Consider the following 20,177-nt stretch of genomic DNA (forward strand, 5'->3'; position numbering starts at 1 on the left):
CATACATGCACAGCACACAGTAATAGAGACACACATGCATACATAAGTGAAAATAGAAATTAATATAAAAATACATCACGCATAAACAAATATTGTAATATATACAGGTATATATACACATTGCTCTTTGAACAAATCATAATTTATTACTTTAAGACTATCCCATCCTTTATAATTTTTTACTTTTACAAATATTCTGAGTTGCTTTTTAAAATATATCAGTTCGATTTTTTTGTGCAAGTTTTGACCTCATATATGTCTATACACCACATATGTGTGTCTAGTGTCCTCAGAGGCCAGAAGAAAGCATCAAATCCCCTGGAACTAGTGATACAAGGCACATGGGTGCTGGGAATCTAACTCAAGTTGTCTGGCAGAGCACCCAGTGCTCTTAAGTATCAAGCCACCTCTCCAGTTCCAGTCCCATATATTATGAGCTTTAATTTCTTCAGATCTATATAAAAATATTTGTACCATATATTTGCCCATTGCCTTTGAGCTCTGATGTGTATCTCTAACTTAACTGAAATATGTTATAAACCAGGTTATCAGATTGAAATTCTTAACAGGACACACATCGGGAATCCAAAATTTTAACTTATTGATGAACTATTCAACCATTAGGTTCATTATGGAAGTGCTTAAAAATACAAATACAACATATCTGGAACAGAGATGAAAAAGACGGATTTTTTTTTCCTCTACCTAGAAACTCTAACTCTCCATGAATGATCAATCTCACTCACATACATGATTTTAGGAGACAAATAAAAACCACTAAAGTTTGCTTTATTAATTGCTAAAATCACAAAAGCTTCTTTTAATGATCTATGAGAGAGATTTTTAGTTTCACCCCTGAGTACATAAGGATTGTTTACCATGTAGCAAAGAACCAATACCTTCTGGCTACTCAGAGCACATCCATGCATGTGCTCAGAAAAAAGTCATTCCACAACCAATTGTTCCATTGTATAAACTCATCGCATGCTGGTGAAATGTGAACCAGATTTCCTGTTTCTGAGAGACTTTTCATCACGTAGGTGGACACTGGAAACGTTATCAAAATGCATGTGTATATGTGTATTCTCAAATACATTTAAAGAAGATATGTAAAACTATCATGTTTTACATATAGTAATATTCATTAACATGATTTATAGAGTACTTAACCATATATGTATTTTTCCAGTTTTGAGAAAAAAAGTTTCACATATATTTCATATTTTCTTTATATGAAATTTAAAGGAATAGTATAATTTTTCTATCTCCTCAAGGACTGACATACTCTGAGGCTTGAGAGAATATTTGAAAATCCACAATGAGTTCCTCTAGCTGATTCTTGAGGTAATATTCAAAAGTAGAAATTAAAGACCACAATTCTGAATACTTAAATGTTATTTACTAAGCCCCCACAGTAAGTCTTAAGATCAATTATGGAGGACTCATTTATATTTTCAGAATTATGAAGAAACAACTCTTTCTTGAAACATGTCTTTTTATGTGTGATATTCTACAATAAGAAATAAAGTTATTCTCTTGTGTTGAAATCATACCTCCATGAGAAAATTATAACAAATGGGCAGAAAAAAACAATGTAAGAGTTGTTAACTGGTGTGATATGAGATATGGCAGTGGACAATAAGAGATGAGGGTAATAAACTGGAGGAGGCACAGAGCAAGAAAATTGGTGGGCGATGGTGCCTTTAAAATAATAAAATAGAATGATTTCTACTTTACAAATATTTCTTTACATGGATTCCTCTATTCTATTTTGTTATATACTAAGGGAAAGGAAATAAGTGTTCTTAATATATGTATAAATTTGGGGAGAGAAGATATTTTCAGGATGACTAAATGCAATTCATTTTTAATCATGATTTGTTCTTATCATCATAATATTTTTTGTTCCAGAATGAATTGTAAAGGGATCATCTACAGCTCTGCAGGCACAAATTATGCAATGCTATTTGTCTCAGGGTGAGTGCAATGCTCTACACTGGGTCCTAAATCTTCCTTGACCTATGCAGGGCTCTATACATTTAAATGTGATGAAGAGATGTTTCATTCTCTTGGTATCAATAGAATCTGAAATCAAGGACTTTCTTCCTTCTCTCTTGGATGGAACAGAATATAGTTGACAACTCTCACCGTGGTATGTTCTTGAACCTTAACCACACGTGAAACTGTCTATATATGGATCACCGGCTACACTTAATTCCTCTCTTCTTCCTATGGACCTATAGTCCTTTACAAAAACTCAACTTAAATACAGATATACTGCCTTGAACATGGACTGACTCATGAAGTCAGAGAGAATTTCAACCTGTTTTCTACATTTACAACAAATCTTAGTAAAGGTTCTTGGGCTGAAAACCAAATGAATTTTTATTAAATCACTGGCCAGAGTATCAAAACAAAGGACTGACCTTTCTTCAACCAACTTCAGAGCAAAGCACTCTACAAGCAGAACTCCTTGGAAGGAGGAGAGTTCTAAGCTTGGGAACATCATATGCTTTAGAAGTGTCTGTGTGACTCCCTCTTTCTTCTTTGACTTATCAAAACAAACAACAAACTTTCCTTTATGGTGCTTAAAATATTATAAAAGGAGACAAGAATATTTCTCTTTTTTTAAAAAAAAAGACTGAAACCTTTAAAAACATCTGTACTCAAGGTAATAATTCTATCTGCACCTTCTGTATACATGTGATTCTTTAGGTTGGCTTGCCAGAAGAATATTAAAGATCAGTTAAGGACACAAGGGGACATCACAGAGTCAAGAATCCATCCATCATAGCAAAAGAAGAAAGGTGCCAAATGCACTCTTCTATTTTAGGGTCCCCTCTTCTGCTCTTGAGATAAGTTTCACTCACCCATGCTTAGTTATCTGCTCATGGTTTCAGGGATTTTTAAACTCTGCCACCTACCAGTGTTCATTCTAAAATCTTGTTCTTAAAACTGAACTGAAGTTTTGTTATTCAACCAGTGAAATATTTCTCTCATCCTCACCCTGTTGAGAAGGACCATGATGCTGCAGGATTGTGTTCCACCAAGGGCAGTTTTCATTCCATGTGCTAGATATATACTGCTGGACAAAGACTTTGAAAATAATGTGGCTATTTATAAGCTAATATTTTTGTGTGGCCTCTGATAACATTTGCTAAGTAGAAACAGTGTGACTGTTTTCCTTTTCGTTCAATTTCTTTTTTTTTTTTTTTTTTTTGGTAAATGGAGTATGTGAGAATTGACTTAAAACTATGGAATTTAAATAATTCTTTTACTGACCTCTCTATGAAAAAAATGCTGATTTATCCTTAGACTTTAAATGTAGTATCTGTTAAATATTTAAATTCAACATATTTAGGTCTGTAGAAACAGGAGAAAAATATGGTCAATGTCTTTTATATTAATCTGGGTGCCTCTTTCAGAGTTTCTCCTTATTGCTTATAAACACAGAGCTCAGTTTGATTTTGCTGGCTCTTTCGGAGGTTATAGTGGACCTGAAGAACTCTGGTCTCTGAAGTGCAGTTGATGCTTATTGTTAGTTTACTTTCTTTTCTGCTTTCTTTCTCATATATAAACTCAACTGGTTTACTTAGGAAAACAAGTTGTTTATCTGTTGCCTCCTATAAAAAGGCAGTAGAAAAAAAAAGCTGTACTAGTGGGAAAAAACAGGGATTAAATGATAAATATTATATGTGAGGAAATACTAGAAGATGGTTTCACTGTGTTAGTTTTTTTCTAAAACTTTATTCCAAATCAGTCTTGGATTATGTGTGAAAAGTAAGAGCCTTCTACTATAACAGGTGCTGGCAGGAAACTCCCATTAAAGCTATTGAAGTTATGCCTGTAAAGTCTTGGCATCTAAAAACATTCTCTCATAAGAATGCATTATGCATCAGACTTTTCTCACTAGAAAAACAATGTGAGACTGTGACTGCTTAACAATATTCCCAGTCACTATTTTGTTAACACTATCCTCTGGTGATGACATCTTTGCTTGGCCTTGTGTTATATATGAAGCGTGCATCAGCTTTCGTTTCAACACTGTGAACATCCATTGTCTTCTGTGTAGACAATAGAGACATTGGTCTACCATCTGTTTGTCCTATTTAGAGTATAAACTTCAAAATATTTTTTTCCAGTACAGTCTATGGTTTACATGAATGTATCCACATTCTGAAGATTGACTCTTTGCATGAGTCAATACAAGACTTTTAGTGTATAGGTGAAGACAGAGTCTATTAAGTACTTGGCAATAATCAATTTAATCTTGGTTCACACATATCTTGGAAAGCACCAGAATCATATCTGATATATGCTTAAAGATTAATAAATGTCTTTCATTTTCTCTTTATAAAAATATTCTATGTTTGCATGACCATATTTTTAAAGTCTAAAGATGCGATTCTTTCAAAGTAACCACCATTACCTTAAACAAGAAAGGCTTCTTTTCTGTTCCTTCTCAACTTACCAGGTTATTAAATACGCAAACCATATATTCTTTTGCATGTTGAATACAAGTAAAGAAAATTTCCTTCTTCATCTTATAAATTGATTATTTAAAAATAATTTCACTTAAATACAAGAGTTAACCTGGGTTCAATAAATTAAGGGCTAAAAAATATGTCACAGTAAATGCTAGGAAAAAGAAAAACCTACTCAATGGAATTAAGAGCCTATGTGATTCAAATGTACATGCATAGATCTAGCTTTGTACTTACTTTACAGTGTTAAATATGATCAATATTACTACTTGTATCTTATTATATAAATAATTTTATTTCTTTTAAAGATGAGTAGATGGTTTTATACTAATCTTTAACCATGATTTTAAACTAAGATGTAATATGCTTTCCTTATATTCATAAATATATTTTTAGCAACAATTCCTTATTGAGGATAATAAAGCTACTTATAAGGCAGAGAACTCATACGTGTATATGATCATGTGCAGCACCACCAGCTTGGGTAATGTGCCCAAGCCTGAGAAAGCCTTTGCTTCAGGGCAATAACAAAGCAGTGTAGCTCTCTGCTGCCCTGTCTACTTTTCACCGCATGGCTCTTTGCTGTATCCTTAGCTTCCCCTCCTACAGTGAGGAAACATTGCTTTGGACTGTTTTACTGCCAATACATTTTTACTTTGTATGATGAAATGAGGCAAGGGACTGGTTTCATTAGAAGGAGAGGTAAACAGAGCATTAATTAAATTTGCTGATGATACTAAATTGGGAGGAACTGTGGACATCTGTGAGGACAAAGGAATCATACAAATGGACTTAAGGAGTTTAGAAATACGAGCAGGAAATAATAAAATGAGATTCGGTCTTAAATAATGCAGGCTAATACATTTGGGAAAAGATAATCAAAAACATGGCTATTTTGTAGATGGTGGAGGCCTGGAAAGTGGCAATGGTAAGAGAGACCTAGTGGGTGATAATAGGAAAAATTATGCACAAACTTACAGGGAAGTAGTCACTATGCCTGGGGGGTTTATATATAAAAAGGCATAGTCCCCTTCTTAGGACACTGGCATGTTCACAAGCATTAAACATCAAATTTGCTTTAGTTGTTGAATCCCTTAAGTCTGTGGGAGAATTTAACACCTGTCACTGCAAGGATTGCTAAGTAAAAATGACAAAAGTTTGCTTTGTTGGAGACCTGTATTGGACATCAGAGTCTCTGTTTTATTTTTGTCCTTTTCTACTATGGACTATTGCTAATATAGGAATATCTACATAGTGACAATGTTGACATTGCAGAAAATATAAATCCTTTATTTTACTCTAGAAGTAGCTTCATTACTTCTGGGTATTATGACTGCACACAGTGTTCTGAGTCACTGTGTCTTGTAACAGTCAGTGAATCGTTAGTTCACAGGGTATGATTCTCAAAGGGTGGATGTTGAGGGAGAAATTTTGGATAATATCCAACTCTTCATCCAGTTATTCATCCATTATGAAATGAGCTTCTTTCTCAGACTGAATATGAAATGCTAAGTACCATTAAAAAGTGGTAAACACGAAAGCTATGCTCAAGACTCATGTTCTAGATGGAAACATCCAATGAAAGCAGCTATAACAACCTCAGGCAATTAGGGGCGTGTTAGGAAAAGCAATGCTGTTGTTAGCCTTGTGAATGAAAGTCGCCCTGAAGAGGTTATAGAATGAGTCAGAACATTTTCTTTGGAAAAGGTCACTCTTATGTTGTTTATGAGAGAATCAATATGAACATCACAAGTGGACAGTTTGGGGTAGGTTTTCTACGGGGAGAAAACAGCACATGGCAGAAAAAGAGGTTTTTGGAGGTTTTGTTGGCATTCCTAGAACACAGGAAGCAGTTTATGAGAATTTGGAGATAGACAGCAGGCAGGGATCATGCGCTTATCCCTTCAACAGGGACAATCACTGTGGAGTTTTGTTTATCCTGATGAGGAAGAAGAATCATTCAAGAATTCTAACAAGGGATAGCATAGTCCCATCTCTAGTTAAGAGGGATTATTTTAGCAGCTTTGAGAAGACTGGCCTGAGAAGAAAAGAGAACATAGGCAATTGCCTCATCAGGATATTTGCCTCAAGAGCTATTGCAGAGGCACTATGAAAGGCCAGAGAGCATAGAGCAGAAACACAGTCAAGAGATAGTAAGAAAACAGATTATGTGTATCTGTCTGATACAAGAGAAAAATGTTAACATCCAGTTTGCTTCTTTTTAGAGCAGCAGGGCAAATAAAGTGTGACCCTATTGACGGAGGGAAGCAGTGAAAGAGGCATATATATGGCTGAAAATGAAAACCCGAGGCTGAAAAACTGGAATTTGTGGTGCCTGAGGAAGATTCCAGAAGAACTGTTTCTGGGCTGCTAGTCAGAGGAGAAAGCACAGTCTGAAGAGTGATCCACATATGGGAACCCTACCACCTGTCCATAATGACAAGAATAAGAGAGATCTCTAACTGAGATTGTCTTGGAAGAACCAACTGCAGCCATGTATCAGAGTTGAAATGTGAATCCAGAGGAAGGATACTGGTCTTATGCTAACACACTCTGTGTAAAACACGGTATTTTAGTATTAGATTATGTCATTTCATAGGCAGGGCCAAATACTTACACACAAACTAAAAGACCTCACACCACTGATCACAACACTGTCTGTCAGGTACTGTATGGCTTTCCAGGTAACTCAAAAGTCCATTCTCTCCAAAATGCCGAACACTTAAAACAGAACTAGAAACTAAACGTTTTTAGAACAACTTAACAGATTTTAATTATACATCAAAATTCCAACTTTAATGACATATTTTTTTTTTTCATCAGCAGAGTTTAGATTTCATCCTGGACGAAGTAAATTGGAAGAAAATGGAATCCAAATCGGTGTCAGAATTTAGGATTTTGACATCTCTTTTTAAAAATATTTATTTTATGTATATATGGAGTGCCTACATATATGAATGTATACTACCCTTGGAGTCAGTGGTGGCGCACGCCTTTAATCCCAGCACTCAGGAGGCAGAGGCAGGCGGATTTCTGAGTTCTGAGTTCGAGGCCAACCTGGTCTACAGAGTGAGTTCCAGGACAGCCAGGGCTACACAGAGAAACCCTGTCTCGAAAAACCAAAAACAAAAAAAAAAAGAAAAGAAGAGTGTTGAATCCCCAGGGGCTGGAGCTACAGGTGGATATGAGCTGCCTGGTTTGGGTACTAAGAAGTAAATCTGGGTCCTCGGCGACAGCAGCAAATGTTCTTAAGTGCTGAGCCATCTCCATGACCCTTGATCATGGATTGGTAGTTTCAAATTGCCAGTCTCTTTTAACTCAAAGAGTTTCATTAATGAAAAATTTCCTCAGAGGTGTATGAAACCAAGCACTAAGTAGGTTAAGTAATACAGAACAGCGCTAACGTCGTATTCCAACTTGAAATCAAAGAAACACATACCGAGCTCATCTTTCTGTGTGGTTCTAGGAACTGAGCCTATGTTTGACTGCCATTCGGCATGCCGGTTACAAATCATAGTTATTCAATTACCTGATTAAAAGCAGTAGGCTACTGATGATGTAATGACGGTACATTATTCCACTAATGGACATGGGTAAAGAATGGTTGTTGGGTTGATCACCTAAATAGAATAGCTCCAAATTGAAGAATATAACATCTTTAAGGCAAGCTATTTTCAACTGCCTAATGTAACTGTGTCCTGATGGAAAGATGGTATCCCACTGAACCATTAACACGTCCTGCAAATTGTCTTTCCTAAATATTTTAAAAACAAGATACAACTCACATTATCCCTTTATATATATCCTGTAGCTTCCTCCATCCAGCCACTCTTGGCTGTACGTTGTTTTCCAATGTGAGCATCACAGGAATGTTGAATGCAGCTCACCCATCCATTTATTGGGAGCCTTTCATTGTCAGGCTCTGTGTGAGGGGTCAATGTACATATAAAAGAACACACTATGCACTGACCTAGGCATGTGCAAACTTTTCCACTTTGTGTTATGCTATGAGCCTAACACCCAGTCACTCAAATTTTTGTTTATTTCTTTTGAAAAAAAAAAAGCAGCATGTTTTCTGCATACACATCTATAGTCTCCAGGAACCTCAAGAGCTCTTCCAACATTATCATTTAAAGAGCTATTTTGGTTTTTGTAGTTTGTTTTTTCTTCTCAAAGTGCCTTGCCCTTGATTTTCTCCTTGCTTGATTGTTTTTCTTTTTCTGAACTGAAAATAGGAAGTGGTCTGAAGAGTATAAAATTAGGTGAAAAGATTAAACTAGAAAAGAGGAGATTATTTTTAACCCTAGAAAAAAAACTTACTAACTCTGTAGGCTGCAAAACTATAAAATAACTTTCCAAAGAAGTTAAAGAATCAAAGAATCATTAAGACATTAATCTTTGGAGGAGACAGGAGAATTATGACAAAGTACAGTGCTAAAAGAATTCTACAGTACTAAAGTAAACTATCTAACGTTCAGTGCTTCAGGCTAGTACAGAAGGGTTACCTGGAATATGTATTTGGCTTGCTATATGTGTGTATATTGATGTTTCTGTTGGTTATAATTTATTTGCAAATAGAAAAGGGGAATTGGAAAGGCCATCTTATCTTACTAATTTAAAAGGGAATATTAGTCACATGGAAACTCAAAAATTATAAATTATAGTTTTATTCAATGCTTCCCAAACCAATCTAAGACTTCTTAATTTTAATATGTTAAGCCCAAGGGTTGCCTATATAAGTAGAATTTATATATTCCTCTTCTAACAGAAACAAAAGGGTTTTGCCCATAGCATAGTGACAGTGTTGTGAGAGATTTTGTATTTTTTAATGAGTCAGTTTTCATTATGTAACAAGAATTAAAAAAAAAAAAACAAAAACAAAAGCTATAAGGTCATGTTGTTTTTTGATTCCCAGGACAACAAATATCTGAAAATCTTTGACTGCCTTGTAATAATTATTTTTTGTTTCTGATTATTGAAAACCTGAAAGTGTTCCAAACAAATATAATCTCTTTTTCAAATTTTGTAAACATTTGTTTCCAGGCTAAAACATCCTGTCAGCTCCCAACTGTGTTTAGTGGCTGAACTATTAACTTCTGAATATAAGACCTTTTAATAGAAACTCCCAGACCAAGAATTTACTTTATAAAATGACACCACTATAAGACATTTTAGAGTACTGCATCTTGATATGCTGACTCTATTTAAACCCTCCATCCGTAATAAAAGGCTAATTGTGCAGGGTCTTAATTTTGGCTTAAAACCAAGTGACTCCAGTGGAAAGTATTTTAAAATCCTAAATTCCAGAATGGGGATTAAGAGTTGTGGTAAATGTTAGAAATTAGACCCACACTTTATCTGGGAAGAGACACTGTTCTTTTGCAGTCTGGACCCAAAGTGTGGGAATCTCTGCAGCCGATGGGGTGTGAGCAGAGGCATACCGCTGTGTTTGTTAGCTAGCTTCTCTGGTGACGGAACTGCACGTCCACTCTTACGCTAACTTCTGTTATGCTTAAGCTCTTTTTGATAACAAGACTGTTGTATATTGCTAAGCAGAGATAAACTTAATTAAGTGCCACTAATAACTAGAGCAAATTAATTAATAACAGTGTTGTATGCAGAATTTGTGAAGATTCAAGACATATAGTTTATTGCAAGAATGAACTATCTGTCATTTCAAAGCAAGGATAAATTTATCTGAGACAGAAAAGCAAGTTTTGGGTAACTTGCTAGATATGAAAAGAAAAAAAAAACCCTGTGCTTCCCCCTTTTGGAACTCACAGACCTACCCTGTTGTCCACAATTGCTTTTGTCTTTGCAAAATCTACCCCGACCCGCAACTCCCCACCTTGCCATCTCTGGTTTCTTTCCGTTGTCTTTCCTGGTTTCTCTTTTATACTCTTACTGGCTCTTTCCTGTTTACTGTTTGGGATTGTCTTCCCTCTTAGCCCTCAATGTGGCTTTCTTACAGACACGGAGGCCCCAGCATGACTACCCGAAAGAGCCAGCTCCAACTTGGATGTCGCACAACAGTGCTGTCAGGAAGGTGGCTGTCTCTGTGGTTGCATTAAAACAAAAACAAAACAAAACACCAAGAGGCAAAAAAAAAAAAAATACTGGTCTTAATTTTAACTCAGAAAGAAAAGCTAAGTTAATTTGCAGCATACTCTCAAGAGCTTCATTGAGAATCCTGAGCAATGAAGTGCATTCGGACACTCAGCTATAGACATAAAAGTGAGAAAAATCCAAACCAAAGCAAACAAACAACAAACACCAACATAGCTTACTCCCTTAGGGACATTTTTTTTTCCAAGTCCACAAATATTCTCAAGAGAAAAAGAAAAACTGCTTATCTTGTTCTCTAGATTTGTTTAAAGCATGTAATTTTTATCAGTTTGTTTTTGTTTTTATTACTTTTTTTTTCACTCACTGCTTATAAAACTAGGAAGCAGAAGTCTCTCGGGAAGAGGATGGAATCATAAAAGTTTGCAAGACTCTCGTCAGAAACCAAGCAGTACAAATTGCACATTTTTCATAGATGGATCAGCCTTTAGTGCGTGCCTGGATCCAGCTATCATAGATTATTCCAAAGTAGAAAAGAATGAGGAGAATAAAGTTAGCGGGGCTGGGAGAAGACTTGTCTAGTTATGGCAATACAATCTGCACTTTAGGGGCCTGGATTTCAAGCAACGGGAAATAGCAACGTAAAGTTTTATTTTTATACCAAAGCACTTAGTAGGATCTCAGTGGACTGAAGGGTTCACTGAGTGAAGTAACAGAGTATTAACCATGACAAGTTTCATGTCTCCACAGAATATTTAGATCATCATTCCCGTTGCTTATCCAATAATGTCTTGCACATGTATACCCCACCTAATATGCACAGCAATATGTTTACAGCAAATACCCATCTATTTGTTACTATTCCACACTGTGAAGTTTTCTAACTCATAGAAGTATCCTCATGTTTTTCATGGTACCCAGGTACTAGCAAATATGACCATATAAAACTTCACGTTAAAGTGACAGTCTCTCAAATTTCACATAATCACAAGGAATTAAAGAGCAGTTAAGGTACAATAATAACTTCACCCATTCTTTTTTTTTTTTTTCTAACTTGTTACAATCTACCCTAAGATAACTAATTGTTCAAAGTAAACATTCCACTCGGACCACAAAAGGAATCCATTATACAAACATATAATTCACAGTCATTTTTAGTGGGTTGTAAACAGTTTGGAATGAGTATAAAATGGGACAAAAATCAAAGTGAGCATTTTGAAATGAAAAAGTGTTTGCTACAAAAGGTCAGTCCCTTTGCTTGGCAAACTATGTAGAAAAGCCTGGGAAAATGCTGATCACACAAGCAATGGGGGGATTTGAGAGCCAACAGCCTCCTTGTTTCTTTAAACAGACATCGGAACCTATAACTGGATCCTGTCAAACAAACGACAGCAAAAAAATATAACAGCTGCCATGAAGTCCAGTTGAGAGATAAAGCTTTTGAGGCTAAAGACCTTCTCAGAAGTAGACTAAAGGTCTTTCTTAAATCTTTAAGCCATGTTATGGATCCCAGGGTATCTTCTGGGCAGTAAGTCAAGTATGTTACTTGTGCTTCATTCCTGTCATAGCATTTTTGTGTTTGAGGGAAAAAAATAAAGAAAGGGCAACCTTTTTGTTGATTAGTAACTGCTGAAACATTCAGAAAGCCAGCTTGTATCTCAAATCATCAAATTCGGGAGATGTGGGCTCACATACACAGGACCCCCACCACACACACACACACACACACACACACACACACACACACACTCACACACACACACGGTACGGTCACACACGGCATGGTAGGACTGCAGAGATGGATCATAGGGTAAGACTGTGTGCCGCCAAGCCTGGGAACTTGAGTTAGATCTCAGGCACCTCACAGCGGAAAGAACTGATTCCTGCAAGTTGACTTCCCTTGTCTACACCCATGCTATGCTCTGGCATACACACTCAGGAAAACACAGACATAGACACATACACTGAATAAAACAACTTTTTTTTTTAATTGTGGTAAGAAGCACATAAGGTCAAATAATTCTTTCAGGTGCATATTTCAGTTGTGTCAAGTATATTCAGCTTGCTGAGTTATGGATCTCTTGGTATCCTCTTAACATGCTAAGCTGATGGGGCACAGCACCAGAACTGGAAACCTTAAAGGAACAATGAGCTATCACATCATGTTATGAACAGTGAATGCCAATCCTATTATATAATTTTAAAATTCAGTTGTATTCCCTTACACTCAGAAATTTTACTTGATATACAAAAATATGTTTAGAGTAGAATTATGTTCAGTAATTTAGTAAATTTTATCTCTCTATAAAAGAAGTCTCTGGCACAGTCTATCTTTGGTTTTCCACTTAAGCCCATCTTTCTGGGTATCACATATGGCTGGCTTGTTCTCCTACTATGGTCACACAATGAGTCAAGATAATAGTTTCGTGAATAAAACAAAATTAAACTTCCCTTGGTCTTGTGAGGAAATGAAAACAGACAAGCATGTATTTATGACCAGGATCTGACAGATCAATATAAAGCATACATCTTTGGTTTCTTTCTTTCTTTCTTTCTTTTTAATGGTTTCCTGTCTTGTTATACCAATTCTTTCCTCTCAAAGCACTTAGAACTGTTTGCTCTTTGTCCAGGTGTTTAGTGCCTATTTCTTCTACAGTATTAGTGTATAACATGAAGAACAACACACAACTAGTGACTGCTTCTTCATTCATGATTATCCAACATATCTTTGGGAGAAGAAACTCAAGTTGAGAAGTTCATTGGTCTCTTCGGTTACCTCACAAAGAGACTTCAACTACAAAAGTCAGGCAGAGAGAGGTAGGTGCAATCTGCAAAAATCAGTGTGATCCTCTGTACAGAAGTATGTTTAGGGCTGCATAGACAATGTCAGAAATGGTAGAACTCACCGTATTCCAAATGGCTGGGGAAGATAACATTGTTTGGTGGTCAAGGGTTTAGGGAATCAAACTGAGACAAGTGACTGTATCAAATAAGTCAATTGCCAGTTGGTTTACAAAGCTTTTTTAACCATTTTTTTAAGTTATGTACAAACATGGGGAAAATTTAAATGTAACTCATGTCACTTAACTGATGGTGAATAAAGAATACACTTCTTGCTAGTCACTTGGTAGAACTTTCAGGGTGACTTCAAGTGCCTAAATTTGGTTCATTGAGATTCAAGCAGCAAGAAAACTGAGAGGGGGCTGAAACAATGTTGAGACTGTCTGCCCTGTCATGCTTCAGTTCATAAATAAGAAGCATTTAAAAAATACAGCTTGAGTTTTATAGATTCCTTAAAGAAAAGAATCACAAAGGGAAAAAGAGAAAGGAACCAGCCCGTTTTTGTAACAGCCAGTGTGCCACATCACGAGCACAGAGGCCATTTCCCCAGAACTGGGAGAGTGAACACAACTTTCATTAAATGAGTCTTTCCTAGAACAAACCCATAAGCATTTCCCATGACTGTGCAGTTGAGATTTTTGGCTGGAGGAGCATCTGGCCATTAGAAGGAGCACTCTAGACATGCTGAGCCCCAGCCATGTCGAGATACTTGGCACTTTCTTCAGCTACTTCCTAGTACCAACCCTGCATCAAATGTCATCAGAAGCCTGCATAAATATTGGATTTAGATTCACATAAATTATTTCTGTCCTGAGGTGCAATATGCCAAAATTTAGTAAAAACAACACTTTGAGTAAACAGAATTGGTGGATAAATGTAAGAGTATTAATCCAACAAAACGATCATAGAAAAACGTAATCAAGCATACACACTCCTAACTCTTGCATGGATGTAAGACCTTTATCCTGCACCTATGACTTTTTATGGAACATATCTGGAGTTCCTTTAAGCTAACACTGCCAAAGTGCTTTGAATTGTCAGTTGCTTTGCAGAATTATAAAGTGTCTTTGAGTTTCATTAGAATGCTCAGGAATTATTTTAATAATCATATGTGCGATTAGCAGCTGTTTAGTGCTGGATCTACAAATTCATTTTGAGAGTAAACATTGGAACAATAAAATATAATGCTGTCATGATTGCCCCTGTCAGCAGAAATATCGTCTTACTTTATTAAAAATCACCATGAAAATGCCAGGCACAGATACAATTCCTATTTATAGACATTTTCTATTCTATGATGTTATGAAATCTGTGCACTGCAAAGCTACATTTAACAGGGATTTTCATTTTGCCTTAGGTAGGCTCACAAATCAGGAGATATAAGCTCTTCTTCCTGTGTGCATACATCTTACTCTATACGGCCTCTCCCAATGGCCTATTTGGATTTTTGATCTAATATAATAATGTTCATACCGTTGGTTCTCAGTATTTAAAAGTGAATGAAGATTTCTTGGAAATCATGATAGTTTCGCTATTGGAAATAATAACAATCTTCTCACTGATCCATTTTGACTCTAAGTATTTATTAAATAATATTTACTCCTAAGATAGGTACCTATAAATTAAATGAAATTGCAACATGCAATAAAAACACATTTCTCTCTAAATTCCAATCAGCTTCATTCCTCATAGACGTTTCTCCTGGAGCTTATTCTACAGTAACTGTTTCCTGCTCTCTGGCCCCTCAGCACTTCTCCTTGATGTCGATGTGCTTTTCTGACAGTCACTATCTTTATCTGTGTCCCTACCCACCCCTTCCCCTCTTGTTATTCTTTCATTCCCTACTGATATGGGAATAAAAGGATCCCAAGGCTGTCCTTACTGTATAATTAAAGTATGAATTTCTAGGAGTTAGAAATTGCATGCCGTTTTTATTATGCTTCTATAATAAAGCCAGGTAACACTGAGAGTATTAAAATGGACTTTTCTGAGCAGAACACTTGAATATTTTTCCCCTTCTTTGGTTGTATTGTTTTAAGAAATAGGTGTTGAAAATAAGAATAGGTTCAGCTATTCCTTTCCTCTGCAAACACCTCTATCTTTCACTTGATATATATCCCCCTAGATCCTGGAAATATGTTGTAAACTTGTAACAGATGGTGATGAAGCTTCACATTTTTTATTTAATACATTTTTTTTTAAGATTCTGCATTTACAGTGTGTATCTTCCAGGAAAAATGACCTTGAATGAATGAAGTCATAGTTCGAAGGAAAAACACTCCGCAGATAAACTAGCCTAGAAATGATGAGTCAATTGGGGTTTGTTTTGTTCTCTTCCATGAGATGAAATAATTTCAGATGAAAAACAGAATGGTGAAACAGAGGAGTCAAAGGTCATCCTAACAGTGGAGGTGTATCTGCTAATTGTTCCAGGAAACACAGTTAGCTGGACTCTGTTCTGAACAGAACCATGTGGAAGATGGTGTATCGCTGTCTGTGAGTAGAAACGCTGTTTACTTCACTTGGGTGATGCTGGGGGCTTACCAAAAAATTGTTCTGGCACATCTACCAGCATGAATGTGAGAGGGTTCTAACACTGTGAGTGCTGATATTTTATGAATGTTTTACCACTGACTTGGAAACAAGAAGTTTGCAATTGATTCAACAGTATGTCAGACAGACAAAATATTAAACAGGAGAGAAAAAAAAACACTGAACATTAGTGAGAATTGCTAATGTCCCCATTGTAAAAGCAAACTGAAGTTAATAAGAAACCTGATCCTCTTAACCGATTAATGAAAGTCAAGTTTTAATTGCGTGGCTTCCCAGAGAAATCAAGTGGTTCCGTGAACTTGAGCCCTAGCTGTTCAGAGGACTCAGCAATGCTGCACATTCAGTCACCCACCTCTTTTTTCAACAGCTTCAATGCATTGCTTTACAAACCATGGAACTGTGGAATGTTCTCGTTCACACACTGTGTGCAGATGAGAGCCAAAAATTTGATCTGCAAACGAAACAAAGATGAGCTTCATTAAAATCCAAGCCTGCGTTGTTCTTAATTCGATTCTACTTCCATAGCCAATACCGAGATCTTCATCTTGCATAGAAATTGATTTTTGCTATAATTTCAAAGTGTCTATGGCAGATGTATAAAGACTGTGTGTCCCTTCTTTATGGAATAGAATCTTGATCTCCTGGTAAGAAAAATAACATAGTCCTTGATCAGGCATGGGTAATGAGTGAGTTATACTCTTTAAGGGACTGAACTCTGTTTCTCTAAAATTATGCAGAGGAGCTGAGGTAGCTCCCACGAAATAATGAAGCTTAGCACATCTGGAATCTTGCCTGTTTTAGAAGTTTCTCAACAGTTATCAAGAATGCAGTTTGTCCAGTTTATTTAAGGCATTCATTCTGGAAGGTTATTTGATAAGGTAGAGAGTAGCAAGGGAAGTACTGCAAAGTATTGCTTAGTGTTTCTCCTGCCTTGAATACCCACCCTCTTGTCAGATTTAAGTATCTCTTGTCAGAAAGTATCTTTCTGATAAATTCAGCTCAGAACTTCCCTATGTCATCTTCATTAGACTCCCAGCATAGCGGTTTCTCTGCTTGTTCAACAGATACAGCAGGAAACAGGACTCATGTTCAAAATGGCCAGCAACATCAAATTAAACAAAGTTAAACCGAATTTAAGACATGATTTAAAGTGTTTTTATTTGTTTGAGCTATGCCATATTTGAGTTTCTATAAGAGGATGGTAGAGATAATAATTCTCAGACTGATTCTTTGAAGATCCATTTGTTTCAGAGGGCATCTCTCTGAACTAACGCTGAACTGGGCTCTGAGATCACAATGCTGAACTGGGCCCTTGCCTTTAATTTAGAATAAGACAGATTATTTTTGAGCAGCATTTTTTTGTATTTATGATTATGGGATTGTGGCTTGGATTTAAACCGTTCTCTGAAGATTCATTTATTGAAAGTGCCAAGCCATTCCCCAGTCGCAGGAAGTACTGAGAGGTGACTGGGCCATGAGGGCTCTGAGCTGATCAAAGGATGAATTCATTAACAGATACTTTTTCTCACAGTATTTTCCAGCCACCTCTGAAAGATCGGTGCCACTCAACTCCATTGTCTATACCAATATCTTTGCTTTATTTGGGGATGGGGCTTATCTCCACTTGACATGTTAGACCTATGTTGACTATGTAGCTTGTTTAACTTGCTTAGAATTCAAATCCAGAAGGGTCAGGGTCATAGAGTTTCTATGTGTCTCCAAGACTCACACAATGTTTATACATAATGGAAGTTCACCAAGAATGTTCTGAATTGTCAGTCGGGATATTGTAGAAAAGCAATTGAGATATATAGAAATTAAGAGGAAAATATATATAGGCTGCACAACAGAATGCTAAATGACAGGGTACTTTGAAGATGAAGAAACTGAGATGTCAAGGAAGTTGTATTTATATCTATTACTTAGGAAAATATATTGGAGTGTGCTGGTAAAAACGTCATGGAGGGAATCAAGTTAGGCTAATGCACTATAAATAACACACTCTGATGTGGAAACACATGTTTATACAAGAAACAGGAAGACGATAAACTCAAAACCCAGATAGTATAAAGAAATGGCAAACAATTGTATATGCTTTGAACACTTGATGAGGTAGCAGAGACTTATTCCAAACGGTGAGCATCCCTGTAATAAAGCGTGACAGAAATATTACCTAAGAAAAATTGCCTAGAACTTCAGATCAAATATTTTACATTGGCTAGAGGTTACAGGCAGGAAACATTACTACAACATACAAACCTATTAGTAGACTTCATAATTTACATCCGTTGCACAAATGTTGGTTGACCTTTCTATCTGCACAGCAACAAAGCAGGCAGTTAAACAGTTTATGTTCTAAATATATATACTGGGATTTCTTTAATATTGTAAGGTTGAAACAGTCAGTAACTTGAAAGGTGTTGAGTTGTAAGAATGATGCCCTCCAGTGTAGGTGTATGTCTTTCCGTGTTTGAGAGAGAAAGAAAAAGAGAGGGGCAAGGGGTAGGGGAGGTTCCAGTATAGGTGTATGTCTTTCCATGTTTGAGAGAGAAAGAAAAAGAGAGGGGAAAGGGGTAGGGGAGGTGGAGAGATAGAGAGACAGAGAGAATTACTTTGGATGGAAGTCATTTAACAAAAGTAGACACTATCATGAAATGGGTGCTAAATTTCTAATTGAGCTTTGTTTTGCTTTCCTTTTCACGTGGATATAAGGGAAAGATACAAAGATGGATGGGCTAGACAAGCAACATAGAAAAGTGATTTTTGGTGTGTGCAGATATTTTGCTTTCTTCCTTTAACTTTCCTCCTTAATCTACTTAGTTATCTGTGAAAGACAATCACAAGTGCTTAATATGTGGCACAGTAACCCCAGAGTGTCCCAAATATGCACTATGCTGCCATACACTCTCTATGCTCTACGTAGGATACCCCAGAGTGTGCCATAAATGTGGTTATGTTGCCACACAACCTCTATTCACTACATGTATCTGATGTAGGAGACTGACACCAAAGGAAAGGAACATGTCATTGTGAATATGCTGTGTCTGGGTTAGTAAAGGTGCACTGTGAAAGTATATGGGAAAAGGTCACAGCAGTCTTCCCCATGTGCAACTTCCCAGCAAAGGGACAAGCTCTCAGATATAAGTAGGATTTGAGTAGAAAGCTAAGAAAGGGAAACAAGGGGCATTTGAAGAGATGGAGGATAGCACGTGCCAATACTTGAGAGAATGACAGTATGACCAGAGTGCTTCATTCAGGAAAAATTCAGAGCTTATTGAAATCTTGATGAACTAAGCTTGTATTATGATGTATCCTATACCTTGTCAACTAGGTTCAGTTATTTGACAAATACTAATGATCTCCTACAAATAAGTGCTTTCTTTATTAGTTCCTTTCTTGTTCTTAGAATTCACTCAGGTTGGCTGCATGGCCCAAACCTAGGTAAAATTCCTCTGATCCAAATAGTGGAAGTAGAGAACAACTCCTAGAAAAATTTCTTTGATCTCACACAGTAAAAGAAACATGCAGACACCTATACATATACGTATTTAGGTGCACAGAAAATCACAGTATTTCAACAGAAATGTAATAGAATTCATGAGATATAACCCAAGATTATTCTTTTTTTTTCTTGAAACAGGGTTTCCCTGTGTAGCCCTGGCTGTCCTGGAACTCACTCTGTAGACCAGGCTGTCCTCCAACTCAGAGACCCCCCTGCCTCTGCCTCCCAAGTGCTGGGATTAAAGGCATGTGCCACCACTGCCCAGCCCAAGATTATTCTTGACTGAAGTCTACATCTCTAAACTTCTGGATGATGGGATGGTCTGGACAAGCAACATAGGAAAGTGACTTGTGATGTGCCCAGAGACTTTATTTTCCTCTCTTATGAAAAGACTGTAAAGAAAGAGATACTTTCTCTTCTTGTTCCCACTTGGAACATCACCTTGTGATAGCATTTGGATCAATTTGAGCATTCATGTCACTATGAGACAAGCTATAAAACAAAGGCTAACTTGCTTTACAAAAGAAAGCAATGGAACATGTTATGTACCAACCATGAAACCCTTCTCTAGATTTCTTACATGTCATTGTTTTAAACAGGATAACCCACCACTTGCAGCCAAACACATTCTAACTAATATGGAGCAACATTAGCAGGTTGCTTGACTGTTTATAGTGAAGTGTGTATTATAACCATAATTCTACTAGATCTATGGTTAGGTTATGCTTAGACTT

The 20,177-nt window shown here is 36.6% G+C and overlaps 1 protein-coding gene across 3 annotated transcripts in view; it reads right to left on the minus strand.

Moving 5' to 3' along the window:
• Arhgap15 (Rho GTPase activating protein 15) overlaps window positions 1–20,177 on the minus strand; it is a 638,684-nt gene that overhangs the window by 232,423 nt on the left and 386,084 nt on the right. For all 3 annotated transcript variants that reach the window (XM_021155709.2, XM_029472910.2, XM_085834942.1), the window contains one exon: window positions 16,294–16,392. In XM_021155709.2, coding sequence (XP_021011368.1) covers window positions 16,294–16,392 — 99 coding nt within the window. The remainder of the gene's footprint in view (window positions 1–16,293; window positions 16,393–20,177) is intronic.

Source organism: Mus caroli, unplaced genomic scaffold, assembly GCF_978045245.1.
Source record: "Mus caroli unplaced genomic scaffold, Mus_caroli_1 scaffold_2, whole genome shotgun sequence".
Taxonomy (NCBI): Eukaryota; Metazoa; Chordata; class Mammalia; order Rodentia; family Muridae; genus Mus; species Mus caroli.